Raw genomic sequence first — 19,107 nt, 5'->3', positions numbered from 1 at the left:
CAGTTGTCAGAGGCTGGAATCGAACCTGGGTCCCTGGCACTGTGAGACAGCAGTGCTAACCACAGAACTACCATGCCAGAAGGCTGTTAAGACACATTATATAGTGAACAGCTCACAGCAGCCCTGATGGAGATTTGAAAGTCTGTAATGTGGCAGTTATCCAATGACAATTGCTGCACGATATGGGGAGTCTGTGGTAAGATTTCACAGAGTTAAAAATACTTGATTCATTATTTAAATTACTGGTCACTGTTCCAAATGATCGAACTGTTGCATTCTCCTCCACAAATGAGTAATAATCATACGAGAAAAGATTTCTTTATGTTGCATCAGCCTCCAGTAATTAGTTCATACAAATTAATGATGCATGCTTGGCCTCGTGTAAATAGAGTTTGACTGAGAATGTATGCCCTTTAATTAGAGTCCTTGGCTTCTCTCTCTGTTCAAAGAAATGCAAGCTGAGTAATTTTAACATATACACACACACGTACATGAATTTTCTCTCAAGCCCATGACAAACAGCCCTTTTCACGGAGACTATTCTCCATCCATTTTATCTGCTACTTAATTGACATTGTAACTAGAATTGCTGGATTCTTAACTGGTAACTATAGAAACAGACACATCACTTAAATACTGTGTATCTCAACAAGCAACCAAGAGATTTTGTCATAGGAACGTCAATATATTTTGAATCATTGAGAACAATGAGGTATTAAATCATTAAGTTCCCATGGGTGGGAACCCTGTTTTTGATATATGCAAGATAGAAAGAAATCAAAAGTACTTAAAACATCAATTACTTCTTTTTCATGAATTATAGGTCTGAGAGCTTTCTAACAGAGGGTGGACACACTACTAACACAACAAACTTGTTATTAACATGAAGCTATACATAGGGAAATATGATTAATGGAGCCAAATGCCAAATGCCAAAACATGTTAATTCCACTGAGTCAAGTGGTAAACGTCAGTCAATCAACCATTAAATTGTGACTGGAATTACCTTATGTCATTGTGGATGTCAGTTTTCTCATTAACATGTTTAATATGTTTAAGTGGTCACTCAAGAGCTTCCCAGGAAATACTGCAGAAACTGGAAGTCGTAAATTAAAACAGAACATGTTGGAAATCCTCAGTAGATCATGGAGTGGTATCCATGGAGTGAGAATCAGATGGCAAAATTTAAATTTCTGAGGCTCGATGTGGAGGCAGCTAAAAAGCAGGAGGGACCTCTACTCAATGGCAGGGCAGGTTTAATACACTAGGTACGTTTGCTTACTCTCGCTACCTGTTCATGTGTTGCTAAGATGTCCAATTTTAGTGGTGTGTGGGCAGGCAATTCTGAAGCCTACAGGCTTCAACTTCAGAGTGCCAAATTTAAAAGACAGCATTTCACTTTCTGCAGACTAGGAACAACAATGAACCACAGCTTGTCAACTTCAGCCACCCCTGCAGCCATTGGAGTCCTGTTAAAGGGAGCCACATGCTTTAGCAACTCCAGCCTTGACATTCTCCTGTAGATTGTCAGAGCGACAAGGTTTGTACTGTTTCTGAGGATGACATTAAGAGGCTATCATGAGTTATAACAGCAGCCTGGATCAAATGGTCAGTACCCATGCCAACCAGAGGTACGACCAGATACCAAATCACAAGAGAATGAATGATCTCTTGTCTACTGCCAGGATAAGCGCCACTGTCTACTCAATGCTTTATTCCCCTACAAGTATGTGCTTGACAGGGGGTCAGACATCTCCAACACATTACCTCATGTGTAATCAATGTTTGTTGCCCATTGCACCTGCCAATGTTATACAACTTGCAGCACAGTTCTACTGCCTCCTTCCCATCAGCCAGGCTTTATCAGTTAAACAGGACTAGAACCACACCACTCAATGGCTCAGACACCACCAGCTCATTGGCCTTTCACCACAACTAGAAAAGCATACACATCACATTGCTTCTCACCAAAAGCCTGTCTGAGATAAAGGCACCACCAAAAAATGTGGCTACAGGATGGACACCTCACGTGAATATTATCGTACACATCATGTAAAGCTTACTGATCCCAATCAACTCTACCTAATGCAGAACACTGAAAATTTCAACTTCCCCAATACCACATTTTTCTTACAGGTAATACAGCTCTGGAGATTCACATCTCTGTCTCTATCTATCAATGTAGGCATAGTGCTCATGTCTGCATGGAAATGTCTTTTAATGTTTCTCTCATTCAGCAAGAGAAGAATATACAAAAGCAGCATGAAGGTACTCAGCTTTGACAAAGGGTCAGTTAGACTCAAAACGTCAGCTCTTTTCTCTCCTTACAGATGCTGCCAGACCTGCTGGGATTTTCTAGCATTTTCTCCTTTGGTTTATGAAGGTACACAGAACTGGGGAAGGATTCCTGACAGAAGGCTCCTTACCCTACACAGAGTCGAGGTAACAAGCAAGCAAGAGGTATGTGCTTGTGCTGAGAGGAAATTGGTAACCATCTGACGAGAAAGCCTCCAACAAGCTAATCCAGTTAGACAGCATCCGAGGAGCAGGACAGTTGACATTAAAAGCTTAAGCTCTTCATCAGGAATGTGTCCTGATGAAGGACTTTTGCTCAAAACACTGACTCCCCTGCTCCTCGGATGCTACCTGACCTGCTGTGCTTTTCCAGTACCACACATTTTGATTTTGATCTCCAGCATCTGCAGTCCTCACTTTCTCCAAACAGCTGCCCATCAAGTATCAATGCCTTAATGAAACTTTGGGTAAAGATGGGGCATTATGAACCTTTACGTTTCTCTTAGCATCCACCAAAATACAGTCAAGTAAGGTACCGAGGAGGAGGAGCCCCAGCCCTACAGGCCCTTCGCTCCCAGCCTTACAGAAGACACGTCATGTTGAGGAGATAAAGCCTGCACCCTCAGAGGATGGATCATCAAGGCATTCCACCTCAATCTCCACCAGCTCAGGGACATTCACTTCAGGCGGGGAGAGGTAAGATATTGAGACTATGTTCAGGATCACATACTGGTCAGGACTGAACTGGCACAGAACACGAGACAGAAAAATAGACAATGCATCCAACACTTGGAGGACCATTGAATAATGGACTTTAGCAAGGCCTTCAACGAGATTCCACATGGTAGACTGGTTAACAAGGTTAGATCACATGAGATCCAGGGGACCTAGCCAATTGGGTACAAAATTGGTTTGACAGTAGGAGACAGAGGATGGTAGTAGAGGGTTGCTTTTTGGACTGGAGGTGTGTGACCTGCAATATTCCACAGAGGTCAGTGCTGACTCCATTGCTTTTTGTTATTTATATACACGATTTGGATGAGAATTTAGGAAGCATGGTTAATAATTTTGCAATAACACCAAAATCAGTGGTATAGTGCACAGTGAAGAAAGTTATCGAAGATTGCTTATCTAAGGGATCTTGATCAGCAGGCCAATGGGCTGAGGAGTGGCAGATGGTGTATAATTTAGATAAATGCAGGATGTGGCATTTCAGTCAGACAAAGCAGGGCAGGACTTACATAGTTAACGGTAGGGCCGTGCAGAGTGTCGTCAAACAGAGAAATCTAGGGGTTCAGTTTCTTGAACGTTGTGTCACTGGTAGACAAGTGGTTAAGGCTGCATTTGATATGCTTGTTTTCATTGGTCAGAGAACTGAGCATAGGAGTTGAGACATTATGTTGTGGCTATACAGGAGATTGGTGAGGCCACTTTTGAAGTACTGTCTACAGTTCTGGTTGCCCTGCTATAGGAAGGCTATTATTAAATTGGAAACGGTGCAGAAAAGATTTACAAGGATGTTACTGGGACTGAAGAGTTTGAGTTATAAGGACAAGCTGGATAGGGGTTGGGACTTGTTTCCCTGGAGTATAGGAGGTTGAGAGATGACCTTCCAGAGGTTTATAAAATCATGACAGGCACGGATAGGGTAAATAGTCAAAACTCCCTAGGGTAATGGAGTTCAAAATTAGAGGGCTTAGACTTAAGGTGAAAGGGTAAAGATTTTCACGCAGAGGGTGGTACGTATGTGGAATGAACTGCCAGAGGAAGTGGTACAGGCAGATACAGTTACAACATTTAAAAGACATTTGGACAGGTGTGTGAATTGGAAAGGTTTAGAGGTATATGTGCCAAACACAGGCAGAGGAATTGGTTTAGTTTGGGAAACCTGGTCGGCATGAATGAGTTGGACCAAAGGGTCTGTTTCCATACTGTATAACTCTGTGCTGAGTATAATGCAGATATTGAGCTTCTGGATGAGTCCACATGAATTGATGGGGACGTAAGGGCCAGCAATGGAACAGCTGGATGATTATTTAAAACGTCAGGACACACTAGGCTGTGGACAAAGTGTAAGTAAATGGGATTAGTGCAGCTTGATGTTTATTGATCAGCACAGACATGGTGGGCCGAATGGTTTGTTTCTATGTTGCATGACTAGGACTAACATTTGACAGAGGTGCCAAAGAATGGTACAGACCAGAGCATGGGGCAGAGGAGCGTGTCCATGTCTGTCGGATGTTCTCACCTTGACACCTGAGCATACGACTGTCCCCATGGACTGGGGGATGGCCATTTTGGACAGCCAGATCCAGCTATTTTTCTTGCAGCAGCAATAAGGATTGAGAGGGAAACATGACTGAGATGTAAACAATAATGAGGGGCAGAGGTAGGGTAGACAGGAAGAAATTTTACCTCTTGGTGGGGGACCAACGACCAAGGGACATAGATTTAAGATAATAGGCAGAAGATGTATATGGGATGTGAAGAACCAGAGGGTGGTGGGGATCTGGAACTCATTGCCCGTAAGGATGGTAGAGGAGAAACCTCAACATTTAAGAAATATTTAGATGTGCACTTGCAATGCAAAAGCATACAAGGCTGTGGGCTAAGTGCTGGAAAACATGAATTTAATAGTGAGGAACTTGTTTTTGACTGGCGTGGAAGGGATGGGCCAAAGGGTCTTTTTCTATGCTGTAGATGTCTATGACTCAATGCAGACCTCATACAAAGTGACTAAAATAATGTGATAAACTGAGTATCAAATGTATCAGAGTCATGAAACAAGCATTCCCCATTCAGGTGAGGTAGTGATACTATCGCAGTATTGCAAATGCCTCTGAATTCTGAGTGTCAACAAATATTTAAACAAAGTCATTTGTTTTCAAATCGAGACATTATAAACATTCCGTGAGCATTCAATGCTAAGTCAGCTGCATGTTTTTCACGGAGCCAAATGGAAGATTAATGTTTTAGTCACTAGACCAGGGACAAAGAATCTACCTCACCAGGTACTCAGTAGATATATGTTAGCTGTGCTTGCCAACATAGGTTTTCTGTTTTTAACTAACAAAGTGGCACTCATGACCTTGGATCCAGTGATCTGGTATACTAACGTGTATTCACGACATATTATCGAACACACAAGCTAAAACGCACGAAAAGTTTTGAGAACTTGGTTCCAAAAATTTAACCTGCTGTCAGGAAACAGTAATATTCAGTCGGCTTAATTAAATTCTTCTTCCTGTTCCTTGAAAACTGCTGAGTGGGCTCGGAAAATTCCGCCCAAACTACCTTTTCAGGTTGCAATGGATTTTGTTGACCAGAAACCATAACCATGCTTCTCTCTCTCTCTCTCTGCCCCCACACAGACGTGTTTATCTTACTAAGTATTTCCAGCAATTTCTGTTCTTATTTCAAATTAATTGCTCTGCTTGATGAAGCACTTCATGTTCTAGGATGGTGTGAAGGAAGGAAGGAAGAACAAGGGGAAGATGTAGTGGAGGGAGTGTTAGGGAGTGCCTGAGGTATGGATCAAAATTTTGGGAAGGGAATGGTCCTTTCAGAATGCTAAAAATGGAGGGGGAATTGAAGACTTGATTGTGTTGGACTTTGCAGAAATAACAAAGGATGGGTTGTTGAATGTAGAGGGTAGCTAAGTGCAAGATGGGGGAGGCGATGGCTTTATCATTGGAACATTAATCCAGAGATCGAGGTAATGCTCAGGGCACCTTTGTTCAAATCCCATCTTGGCAGATGGTGGAATTTGAATTCAATACTACTCTGGGGAAATAAGAGTTTAATGATGACAATGAAACACATTAGTGAACTAGATTGGCAATGTCCTTTAGAGAAGGAAACCTGTCACCGTTACCTGGACTGCAAGTGACTCTGGACCCACAGCGATGGGGTTAACTCTTTACTGTCCTCTGGGCAATTTGGTATGGCAATAAGTGTAGGTCCAACCAGTGACACCCACATACCATGAATGAATAAAGAAAAAAATATGAAAGAGAACACTACCATTGTTTTAGAAGGAGGAGAAGGGGCAAGAGCAGAAATGTGGGAAATTGAAGTAAGTGCAGAATTTTTAATTTCCCGGGCAAATCTCTTGGTGTGTGTGACGTCAGGGAATCGGTGAGGACCCCATGTGTAACTTCCAATTGCACTTTAAAGACAATCGTCTAGCTATCAGAAAACCCAACCCATCTTTTTAGTCTCTCCTGCCTTATCAATGTTGTGGAGTGCTGGTGTTCACCTGATAAAAGGAGCAGTGCTCTGAAAGCTTGTGATTTCAAATAAACCTGTTGGAATATAACCTAGTGTCATGTGACTTCTGACTGTGCCTTCTCAAATCTTGGCTCTTTCCCTCATTCTGCACTTTAAAATCTGATTCATCACCAACAATTTCACATTTTCTTGAAGTTCATAGAGCCGAAACATTTCTCCCTCCACAGAGGCTGCCTGACTAGCTGAGTATTGCCAGGATTTCTGGTTTTATTTCTTGGCCTGGTGATTTGCTCTTTCTATTAATTCTGGATTATTTAAGGCGAAAGTGAGGACTGCAGATGCTGGAGATTAGAGCCAAGAGTGTGTTGCCAGAAAAGCACAGCAGGTCAGGCAGCATCTGAGCAGTAGGAAAATTGGTGTTTTGGGCAAAAGCCCTTCATCAGGAATGGCTGCTTGAAACGTCGATTTTCCTGCTCCTCAGATGCTGCTTGACTTGCTGTGCTTTTCCAGCACCACACTCTTGGCTCTGGATTTTTTAAACCAATTCACAAACATAAATGTGTTTTGATCAAAAGAAAAGTTTAACATTAAATGTTGATGATTCTTCAGAGAGAATGGCTTGTCCCTAATGAAGTGACAGTGCTTACATTTCACCTAGTATGCCTGCATAATAACATCTCACCAATGGTGTCAATGGCATACTTCAGAAGCAGGGTTAAGAGGACTTCTCCCCTCTTCATGTTGCTCTGCTCCCACATTCAAAAACCTCACCAAGGCCACTGTTATCCTCATACTCAACTATTCCAACGGTCTCCTTCTTACTCTCTCATCCTCCATATTCCATCAATTCAGCTCTCCCAAACATTGGCTTTCCTATCCGATACAACACAACGTTCAATTTCGTTCTGAGCTCCCTAACCTACATTAGCTCTTGGGTCTCCATTGCCTTAGATGCATGTGAAACTCTTCCTGGCCTTGCTCCTTCTAATCTTTATAACTTTCTCCAGCCTTCAAACACCAGAGGCTGCTGCATTCCTCAGAGTCCTTCAGCTTAATTTCCTTCACCCCTATCACTGATGGCTATACCTTGAGCACTCCAGATCCTAAAGCACTGTAATTTTCTTTCTAAACCTCTCTGCCTCTTTCTATTCTTTAATTTCAGCGATGTTACCCCAGCCATCAGCCACACTTGCTAACTATTTCTTCCCTTATCTTGGTGTTGACTTTCTTCTTATTACACTTCAGTAGGATATTTCCCATATTAAAGATGCCACTTAAATATAAGTTTAGTCCTGCTAGAAAACACCAGGAATCCACAAGAACACACACAACATTGGGTTCTATCAAGTTTTAAGTTTCCTCTCCACAATAATGTCCATTTAACGGAACTCAAAACTCAAAATCCTTCTGTACGTTCTCTCAAACTTTGGGACCTCCATTCTAATTCTGCCAAAACTGCAGACATCCCTGCTCACCAACAAACCTCAGGATGCCTGGCCATCATTACCACTGTGCAATCTGCTGACACTAGGCCCAAGCACAGATTGGCCCGATGTGCAACTGAACTCCATTCTCTGCTGCAGGATTCCTGAATATCAAATAATCAACTGGTGAATATTTCAAACAACCCTTCTGCATCTTTTCAGCTCTAAAAACAATAAATCATAAAAAAAATTAAGCATGTAGACAAAGTGACATATTACAAAATGAAAGCTACACATTTACGATTTCAGCAAGATAATGGACAGAACTGAGAAATTCAATTTCTAAAGGAAATTGTAGTAAAATTTCAGCCGGGAATCAATCAAGGTTCATATCAAACCTATTGCATAAAAATGTTAAAATGAAATGAAAAAAATCCCCAACCTTACAGTAAACCATACCACACAAGACTTCATAGTAATAGGGATCTTATCTCTCTGCAATTTTTCACCCTATATGGATGTTTATTATAAAAAGTACCTCATGTAAACTTTTCCCTTTTATAATTGTGTAATTTTGCCCTTCACCAGTGGAGACAGTGCAATACCAATGCTGGCAGAAAAGTGTAAGCACTGCTTAACAAGTTGGTTTTGGCTTTTTCAATATAATTGCTGATCAAAGCAACAGAAACAACAGAACTATGAACGTATGACTTTGCAATGAATTTCATCTGTGTGCTCCTCCTCCTTTAACTCTGGTCACATTTGGCATTGACTTTTCATGTGCTACACCATGCCCCCCAAAAATTAGTAAACAAGAAAGAATATAATTATTGTATAAATATAAGCTCCATTATAAGCTAAAAAAAATTGAAAAATTACATGTATACAAACTAACTATGGCAATGCTGTAGTTGACTTATTATATACCAAGCAACATTCTATCACTTTTGGAACAGGGATGTATGTGATATCACAGTTAGGTTTTCTGTACTTTATTGCCAAAAGCAAAACAAAACTGGCAAAAATAGTGTCCACGGACTCAATATATTTATTTAATTCTTAGTCGGACAAAAATTAGTCACACTGCAGACAGATGTACATATACATTGTGGACAATGACACACGAGTGAAAAGCACACTGTCTTCATTTGTTAACCTCAAGAAACTTGTGCACAGCTCCCTTTTCTCAGGAATCACTTTATTTCTCATCCCCACCAGACATTCAAACTGACCACATCGGTTCCAGCTAACACTCTGGCGTATGTACAACAGATGTCTCTGCAGGGACTCCCACTCCTCAATTTGTAAATATTTAATCTCATTCCTTCCTGTCATTGTTAACTTGCTGGGAGACACACAATTAAACAGGAATGGAGTGCACCCCACCTTGCTTTCCCACCCTCTCACTCTCTTCATCTTTTTTATACGTACACAATGATGCCCCAGCTTCCTCAGGGTTATCACAATCCACTGAATTTTGAAAAAAAGGTGTGAGAGATGCAGTAGATGGAAGAACAAAGTCAGGACTGTTTTCAATACCAGGCTATTTATATTTAAATTATTAACAATTTAGCTTAATGTTTAACACACCCCTCTTAGTCTGAAGTTGGGTTTCTACAGGTCTGTTCCTTTCACAATTAGTTCATTTGTTTCCCCTTTTCAATTGCTAACAAGGCAGCTGTTTATCGCAGAAACATTAGGATGTCCTTCTATATTCCAGATTCCCACTCCTGCCACTCACTCCTTTTTGACATCACAACCATCTGCTACTTGTTAATTGGCTGCTACATTAAGGGGGTGGGCTGAACTATCCTGTCACTTGTCTAATACATGGTAGGTAGTTATATTCTCTCAGTCAGCAGGCGAGAGAAACAGAGAGAGGGAGCAGAGGAAGAATGAACAGTCATCCCTTAGAACATTAAAACAACGTAGTTTACATAGTTTCCCTTACTGCTGTTCAATTCCTCAAACTCTTGATTCATCAAACATTTCATTCTCCAAAAAAAAAGAGAGCTTTTCAGACAGAATGGCGATTTCTATCACAGCAGCTCTGAGTGTGCTGCTGGCTCTGAGCAGTATACAACTCAATGATCTAACGGAGGCATGCACTTGCATGCCAAACCATCCCCAGGACGCTTTCTGCAACTCTGACATAGGTAAGGAGCATCTCTTCTTATTTATTGGCAAGGTGATGGTGGTGGTGGTGGTGGAAAAGAAAGGGGTAATATGGTAAAAGGTGCTGGAGTTGAGAGTGATTCTACCAAAGGAGATTTTAGGAAAATGTAATTTTAACAGGAATTACTTCTTTCTCAAATCATCACTTCAGACTTGCAGGGGAATCCCATGGCAGCTTTCTCTCTAATCCAGGTCAACTCAACTTGTGCCTTTCATCACTTTTCTTTCTTTAGCAATATTTATATCTCATCCTTTTTGCTTTTACCCATTTTCTAACTGGCCTTGAAGCAGTGGCTTCCTTTGATAAATTGTAGAAGTGTTGTAAATGTTAACCATTTGATTCCTGATAGCTCGGAGTGACTCAGAGTAAAATATGATTCTGAACAGAATGCTATTAGACTAAAAGTAAAATAATTAACTTCATTGTTCCTGGCCCGTTTTATGTGGTGTATTGAATGGTGAGATTTTATGTGTCAGCTTGAACATGCAACACTCGCCTATCATTTTTGTTTCAAATTAAACCTCAGTAAGTTTACAGCTATGTCATAGAGGGAACTGTCTTCTTAAATATTTACTACCTAAAAGTAACCATCCTGACGCACTGTGTGGCAGACAGGTTAAATTTATTTTTAACATGTTTTAGGGTTCAGCTACTTCACTCACATATTAGAACTCTGTCGAGTGGAGTATTCTGGAACAATTGTGTTCAACATATAAGCAATTTCTCTAATTGGCTCAACAGTCTCATGTCAACGGTGTAATTGCACACCTTTTTCCTGTTCTGTGCAGAACTAAAAGCTTTAAAAAACATGCTTCAGCGAGAACTGAACAGTCAGATGAAGCATAGTGCCATGTACACATGATGTTTAAAAAAATACAAAATTTGTACTTTTCTGAAACCACTCATTACCTTGTTCCTGCAGACTTTATAATCCTGCCGTTGTAAATTTATGGTACATTTTTGAGTTGGGAGTGAAACAGAATAGGACAGGCAGGGAAACTTTAAGCAGAGAGAATCCAAACATAAAATGGGTAAGTGTCAACTGATTGTCCAGAATGAAGAATCAGATGGGATGGGTATTGAAACTTGATAAATGGCAAACAGTTCATGTTCTGAAGTCCAGCAGTAACAACCAAAGTGTTAAGATCTATTACTTAACTCCCCAAACACCAAAGTGATTCTAACATGGTATGATTCAGGAGGTTAAGATTACAATGTGCAAGTCTCCTTTTTTTGTTAAAAAGGTAGGTACATAATTAGTTAATCTACTTGTTCCAGTGATTGAGACAGATGTAACAGATCTTTGGCCCTATGTGAAGAATTGGTATCTAGCCAGCATTCCTTCTTTCTTTGAACCCTTAAACAATTTTAAACTGATAATTTAATGCATTCACTGTGTCTGGGCAACTGTTAGGTATGAAAGCTTATAAAGTGTTTCTGAGGATATGGCAAGCACTGCATAAATACAAGGTTTGCTTCTGAATCCAGTGATCAGAATATTCATTTGTTAAAAAATATTGACTCTCAGTATTTTCTTTCTCATCCTCTTTGGCTTCTTCTTGTCACACAACTGAAACTTGTGTGTACTGCTCACATATTTCAATAAACTGGTTCATGACTCAGTCTGGGGATATTTCACTTAGCCTGGTTTTTGTCTCCCTTTCTAACTGTGGGTAAGCAACTAACCTACATCTAATATTCCCCATTAACAACAAAACCTTTGAATGGAAACTGGAAGGGAATATGTCCCTCATCGACCAGTGATTCCAGGTACTAGTGTTCTAGTAGCTGCCACAAATCTTCTGATATATTTTTCAATGGATTGTTGAATCTTAGCATCTTGAGAACTAAGGCAAAAGCCCTTTATCAGGATGAAGGGCTTTTGCCCAAAACATCGCTTTTCCTGCTCCTCGGATGCTGCCTGACCTGCTGTGCTTTTCCAGCATCACTCTAATCTTGACTCTGATCTCCAGCATCTGCAGTCCTCACTTTCACCTTGAGAACTAAGTTAAATGAAAATGTACCAATAGAGATGGGTAAAACAAAAAGGTTATTCCCATCGTTGATGGAGGAAAGTAAAAAAAGGATCTATAGAATTCTGAGGTGAAGAACTATTAAACCCTTTATGAGGAGACAAAAGTTCACATAGTATTAGGGACCCTTGTGCACAAAGCCAACATTATTAATAGTTTTCCTCACAATTTGAGCTTTGACATCTATCCTCCTCCACTCACAGGCATACAATGGCTACAGTGTCTACAGGAAACATTGCAGTAACTTCAGAAGCATGGCCCAAATCTGGGGTTTCACCAACAAGGGCAAAGACAACACAGTGTAGATCCTTCACCACTACAACATATACCTTCCTTGATTTGTCCAGACATCCCTATTCCTTTTTCGGTTCTGGATCAAATTCCTACCAATGTGGGAGTACCATCACCTCAGGGACTACCACGATTCCAGGGGAGGTTCACCACAACCTTCTCAGGGCAACTAAAGGCAGACAAATCAAAGGCAACCTCTTCCACGATACCCATAGTCCAAGCATTAAATAAAAGTGCAAGCTCAAGATTTCTGTGAAACTGCTTGAAGTTTTCATTCAATTTTAAGGCTTTACAAATTACTATCATTGTGAAGAGCAGCAGAGACTCCTGAAAAAGTGCATACCTAAGACTGCATAACCAGAGGTCTGGTCATTTTGTACTGGAGGCATAAATGATGCAATGACTGTGCCTATATTTGATTAGAAAAGACCACAAGACATATTGCTAGGGACAAGGGTTTAGACTAAGTCAGGTGCAAGAGTAGTTTTTGCCACATCCTAATCTGAAAAATTGGAAGCCACATTAAAATGAAAAGGTCATACCCTGGTAATGGCATTGCACCATGACATAATGTTTACTCCTGGCTTTGAAGCAATCTGTGCAGTACCAGTTATGTTTTATTTTCATCAAGGTTGCTTGTCTCTTGCAGGAGTAGCACCCAAAGCAAAATAGAAATCTTGATTTTTCTCTCCCCGAGTCATTCTCTTCACCCTTCATGATTGCAGTCACCTCGCATCTTTCCCAGCTACCCTGCTGGAAAATGGACCTTGGTCACCAGGCAATATCAGCCTCTTGCAAATCTCCCACTTCTGCCCTCTGCACCATGTGTCAATCATCAGGAGGCATATCAGAGAAATGGAAATAATATCCAGAAATTTTTAATAGGCCTTTTAACACTAGATGAACAAGTAGGTTTCTCTTACACACCATCTGACTCACCCAGAGTTAAAATCAGTACTTATAATTGTCTGCTGTTGATTAGAGGAATTTGCAATCTAAGTTGTTTACCAAGAATAATAGGGTTGAGAGCCCTACATTAATATAAATCTTTTTAAAAAGAACATCACCACACTTGTTATGTGAAGTGATGCTGTAATAACTGATAATTCTTCCTCGTCCTCTCCTTTTCACTCATTATTTGGGTAAGTTTTTACTGATGTATTTTTCCCAAACTTTCTTCCCTTCACTATTTCCAATCACCCTGGTACAGTAGATCTGTACTAGCACTGCAATGACGTCATGCTAGGTATCCTCCATGCCACGCCTCCTCAAACCCAACAGCATGATGTCTTCCTACCAACAATACAGGATTCACATCAATACAAATTCACCTGGAGATTCTGTAACCATTAGGGATGGCCTGATCTCTATTAACCACATTACTGAAGCGTTGTAACTGATGCTAAGCTCTCATGAACTCAAATATTAATATTCTTCACGTCACATGTTGCTGCTCTATCACACTATCCTATTTAGTTTCTCATCATTGTTAGTTGCAGAGACAGTGGATGCAACAGAGCAGCATAGATCATAACATTTATACTGGATATTCACATCTTTATCTTTATATTTCTTGTCCAGTCTTTGTACAGCAAATAGGCAAATTAAGACTTCAAACTTATGTCCAGACATCCAGACAGCTCTTTTCCCAAAATGAAGACCAAGTGGTCAACAGTGCCAGTACATTTGTGTTGTTTTTAGACATTTGTTGACAAGCTGATGACAATGAATAGAAAATAACAGAAGACAAGGCTATTAAAAATAGATTATGGATCTGCTACAGATGGAAGAGAGAAAAAGCATTTCAAAGACTTCGCAGCCCTGTCAATTTTAGAATCTGTATGTGCCTCACAATCCAATGTGAATGATCACAAAATTCAAAAATAGTAGTTCAGGCTCCTAAACTCCCAACAACCTACCTCCTGATGAAACCCATGGAGGCTCAGAGGGAGGGAACAAAGTAAAGGGTTTATGGGAGAAAGGTAAATAGCAGACTTTGGATGTTAGGAATCAAGAGAGTGAATCTTGGACTAGACATACAAGTAGACAGGCAAGACAAGGCTTGGCAAACCAGTTAGTAATCTGATTTAACTGTTATTAAATTATTCAAAGCTTCTATTCAAAGTCTCTCCACTCTTGGTCAATCATCTATTTCAAAACATATTAATCTCATTTGCCGGAAAGTATAATTTAGTAATTTCTCTGCACTGAAGAATAAATCCAGTTGATATGCAGCTTAACTCTTTCAGTACTTATTTTCTTTGGATATAGGATTTATAAATCTGTGGTTATCTCAACAGGGCAAAGTATGCAGCACCATTTATTTTTGCAGGTTTCATGTCTTATATGCCATTATTCATACTTTGTAATATTAGCTGATCACGTCCTTCTAAGGAAGACCAGAGGTTGAGAATGTTTCAGGACTGCGATACAACTCGTTTACAACAGCATTAACAGAAACAAGTTTCATTTCTGAGGTTTTGATACTGTCTGAACATTGTATTTCACTTTACACAGTTTATTACTATTTTGGAACATGGTTTAGCTTGGGTCTTGCCCTTGTCACAGGTGCTGTTTGGTCCATGCCATCCTTCTTGTATTATAAAAATATTTCAGCTACATATTATTCCATGTTTCAAATCAACATGTTAGCAATTAAGTTCCACTGTATCTGAGAAACTTCCCTCTTTGAAGTTGAATAGTTTTATTAAAGTAACACAGTGGAACCATTGTTTATTCACTGAAGTGGTGCAGAAGAAATAATCAGTTACAATATCAAAATATGCAATAAGCTCAGAATTTCTTATAGTCCAGTACAGCCAAACAAGACTCATTGTCTTCACTAGAATTTGTGGTTTGCAAATGGTGATATTGCCAATGACTCTATAAAGGTTTTAAAAACTTTTCCAGTCACCTTCTTGAATTAAATCCTTCCTGAGTCGCAGATATGAAGGAACTCTGAATGAGTTAATACAATCTAATAATTTCAAATGATAGGTATTGTTTGAAGGTTGGAGTAGGGAACACTGGTGAAATGGGAACTACCAGAATTGGCAAAAAACTCCAATTTGTATGTGTTATATGTGTACTTAGGTAGGTGACAGTGATTTTAAAAGGGCACTCCTGGTCTGTGACTCAAGTAACTAGATCTCCAGATTTAACCTGAGACTGATCAAACATTGAAATGAAGGAGGACCAAATGATGAAAGACTGGGATCATGCAAAAAGAAATCAGAGATCAAAGAAAATCAAAATCAGACTGGTTTCACAAGAGACAGGAAATGAAAGAGACTGACTGGAGCTGGACAACACGAAATCTGTTATTTTAGTTTGGGTTCCTAAAGACAATTTTGCATTAGTCTAGATATTACTAAATTTAATTTCTTATTCCAATGACAAACTAGTGTACATATACTAGTGGTAGGATAGCAGTAACACAATCACTGCACAGGGTTTTGTAACAGAAGGAATTTTTTTACCTCCACAACAGTTAGAGAGTTAGTGATGTCCCAAAAGACAGAGTAACTCTGTCTCAAGTTAAAGTTACGTTTCCAAAATATACTCCACTGACTTTCTCTTTAGAAAGTTATCCGAAAGAAAGTTTAGATATTCTTAATGTCTCATTTTATTGACAATGTAGTGCTGGTGAATGGGTTCAATTCATTCAAGGGCCAATTATCTGAAAGATTAAGTTTCTTTCTCATGCTGAAATATGATGGGTCAAATGGCACACCGTGTAAACATGTCCAAATATTCACAGCATTTGAGAGAAGGAGCAGCTATGTGGAGGGTGGTGCTGATGAAAGGCTCCAGTTTGTTCAACAGAAACTATTAACAGGACCTCAAAAATGCAACAGTCCAGCAATGTTTGCAGATTGTAGCTGGTTTCAGTTCTTACAGTAATGTGCTCTCCCTGTATTTACCTGCATGCTCCAGCTTTCTGGCATTCAACACAAATGATAACAAAACCAAGCTTTTACTGCTCAAGCTTGTGCAACCAGCTAGCTTTACCTACAGTACAAAATTTATTTCCTGCACATAAAGTAATCAGTGCACTGGGCAATGTATGAATCCCTGATCAAGATTAAAAATGATGTTGGTTGCTGCAGGATTTTGTTTTTTGTCCATGTCCTCCTAACAGTTCTGGTCATTAGCTCTCCCACTCCCCACTCTTTCTGATTTGGTTTTGCAAAATCACTAGCCATGATGCTCATTAACTCTGTGCAGAAGCCTTCGTTATAGTGATGTGGAAGAAATAGGGATCGTAGCATGAAGAACAGGAGGAAATGCTAATGTGACTGAAGTCTCAACTGTGCACCCACAACCACTGGTCACAAGAAGGGATGGGAGTGATTGGTAACTTGCCCATTGCCAATCATACAACAGTAACAGTGAAGTCTCTTCAATTTTTTCTAAGCTGGGGAGAGTAGCTATCTGGTCTAACATTCTATAGTTCCAGTGGATCAGGGTGCAGTCCACAATACAGAATCACCACAACTAGAATTCTCAAATGGAATCAGAGCTGTAATTCCGAATAAAAATAAATTGTGAATTATATTCATAAAGTCCACAAAATTGCATGTAATCTTAATTGACTATGAAACATGATAACACATTACACAAGAGAATATTACATTTAATATTTCCACTTCATCCATGACACCTAAATATTTCACAGCATCATGAGAATTTGGAGATGTATGAGCTCCGAGGATTGAGACACTATTAGTCGTAAGGATGGTTTGATGACTACCCAAAGTATCTGTCTGCTTTGACACCACACAGATCACCCCCATTGAAACCAATGCCGAATGCAAAAACAACAACATGCATTTGTAGAGCACCTTGGTGTTTTAAAACATCCAAAACTCTTTGCTGTCAGATATTACAGAAATGTTGACATGTACAGCTGAAGAGCCTGAGTTCTGCACATTATCCTGGATTTTAATATGCAGCTGAAACAAATGGTCTTGTGAAGCTACAGAGCGTATATGACAGAGGGTGCTGCATGGCTTTGTCTATACCCAGTTCCATAACAGAATGTACTGGGATGTATGTCAGAGGCCTTAGCAAAGTTGCTTCAACAGATCAGTCTGTACGTCCTTGACATTTCAAACTTGTTTCTAACAGCAATGTTACCAGTGGGGACTACATTACTGTATATCCCAGTAAGACCCAACAATTGCAAGCACACTCCTTTCAATAAGCTGTGATAGAGATAATTAAATATCTGCCTCAGCAGAGTCAAGGACTTTGTAACAGGTATCAGTTAGGGTTCAGATCCCAGCAGGTTTCAGACAGGGTCAGCGTGAAGTGCTTTCAGACATAGATATTGGAAACTTATAGAGGTTTACAAAATTATGAGAGGCGTGGATAGGGTAAATAGACAAAGGCTCCCTCCGACCAATGTACCTAGCACTATGGGGCAATTTAGCATGGCCGATTCACCTGACCTGCACATCTTTGGACTGTGGGAGGAAACTGGAGCACCCGGAGGAAACCCACGCAGACACGGGGAGAATGTGCAAACTCCACACAGACAGTCGCCCACGGCTGGAACTGAACCTGGGACCCTGGTGCTGTGAGGCAGCAGTGCTAACCACTGAGCTACCGTGCTGCCCCTCCCAGGGCCTCTCCTGGCCGTGGGGAATATGCAGAGTCTGGAACATAGGTGGCCTTAGCCAGTTCTGAGACCAGCAGTGTGGTCCTTTTTTTGCTGATTCCACATTCTCATTCCGAAGGACTGACCTCATCCTGCCAACAGCTTCTGACCTGCCTTGTCCAGCCAGGAAATTCGCAGTGACTGCCCCTCTCAGAGCATGTGTACAGCCATGTCACATTGGTGTAATGGGATCCGGAGTTGGATAAATTTGAGCAACTTTCCTTCTTTCTTTCAATAGGTGCCTGAGCCACTGACCCACAGTCAGCCATTGAAACGGTGGCCAAGGAGATTGCATTAGGACAGAATCTGAATGTTCCAAATTCAAAGGAGACCCTTCCTCATTCCTATTGGGAGAAGCTGAAATGCCACCTCCCCCACCCCACCACTTCAAAACCTCACCAACACATTACCGTAAACCAATAAGGACTCTGAGAAATTCAGTTCCTCTACCTCTGTGCTCTGGGCCACATGGCTCTCATTTACACTGCACTAGCAACAGGGAAGTTCCTACAACCAGCACGTTCTCAGTTTGTCTGCTATTGTGTGTGACAGCCCAGCATCTTTTGTTGTACAGGCTTGGCTACATGAGAAAATCTGGAAAAGTGGCCTTCCAACTTAATGCCCCAAAAACTGTGGATAGGACTAAGGAGTGCAGACCGGAAACTAGGCTGCTTTGGATAGGGGTGTGCAATTACACACACATTCTCTCCTAGATTCTTTTCATTTGTATTATCCCTCTTATACCTTGCCCTAACACACCTGTCAGTTGAACTTTACAGTTGAAGTATGAACAAATCACTTTCCAGATTGAACAGTGTCTCCTAAAAGCTCAAGGTTGTTCAGGTGACTGACTGAAATGGAGACATTTGTATTCTGGCACATGCCCATTGTGACTTGTTTATTTGTCTAGCCTAAATGAGCCATGGGAAGCCTGGGCACTAAATGTGAAGAATGCCCCTCAGCAGGAAATACCACACTAATCTCTCCATTCCTCTT

The 19,107-nt window shown here is 40.5% G+C and overlaps 2 protein-coding genes across 2 annotated transcripts in view; one reads left to right on the top strand and one right to left on the bottom strand.

The window, feature by feature from the left end:
- LOC122559429 (synapsin-3-like) overlaps positions 1-19,107 on the bottom strand; it is a 265,554-nt gene that overhangs the window by 64,334 nt on the left and 182,113 nt on the right. The window lies entirely within an intron of this gene.
- LOC122559621 (metalloproteinase inhibitor 3) overlaps positions 9,794-19,107 on the top strand; it is a 32,524-nt gene continuing 23,210 nt past the window's right edge. Inside the window, exon 1 of the mRNA XM_043709415.1 lies at positions 9,794-10,105. Within this exon, the coding sequence (XP_043565350.1) occupies positions 9,976-10,105 (130 nt within the window). The 5' untranslated portion in view covers positions 9,794-9,975. The remainder of the gene's footprint in view (positions 10,106-19,107) is intronic.

Source organism: Chiloscyllium plagiosum, chromosome 19, assembly GCF_004010195.1.
Source record: "Chiloscyllium plagiosum isolate BGI_BamShark_2017 chromosome 19, ASM401019v2, whole genome shotgun sequence".
Classification (NCBI taxonomy): domain Eukaryota; kingdom Metazoa; phylum Chordata; class Chondrichthyes; order Orectolobiformes; family Hemiscylliidae; genus Chiloscyllium; species Chiloscyllium plagiosum.
This window is presented reverse-complemented; position numbering and strand designations above follow the sequence as displayed.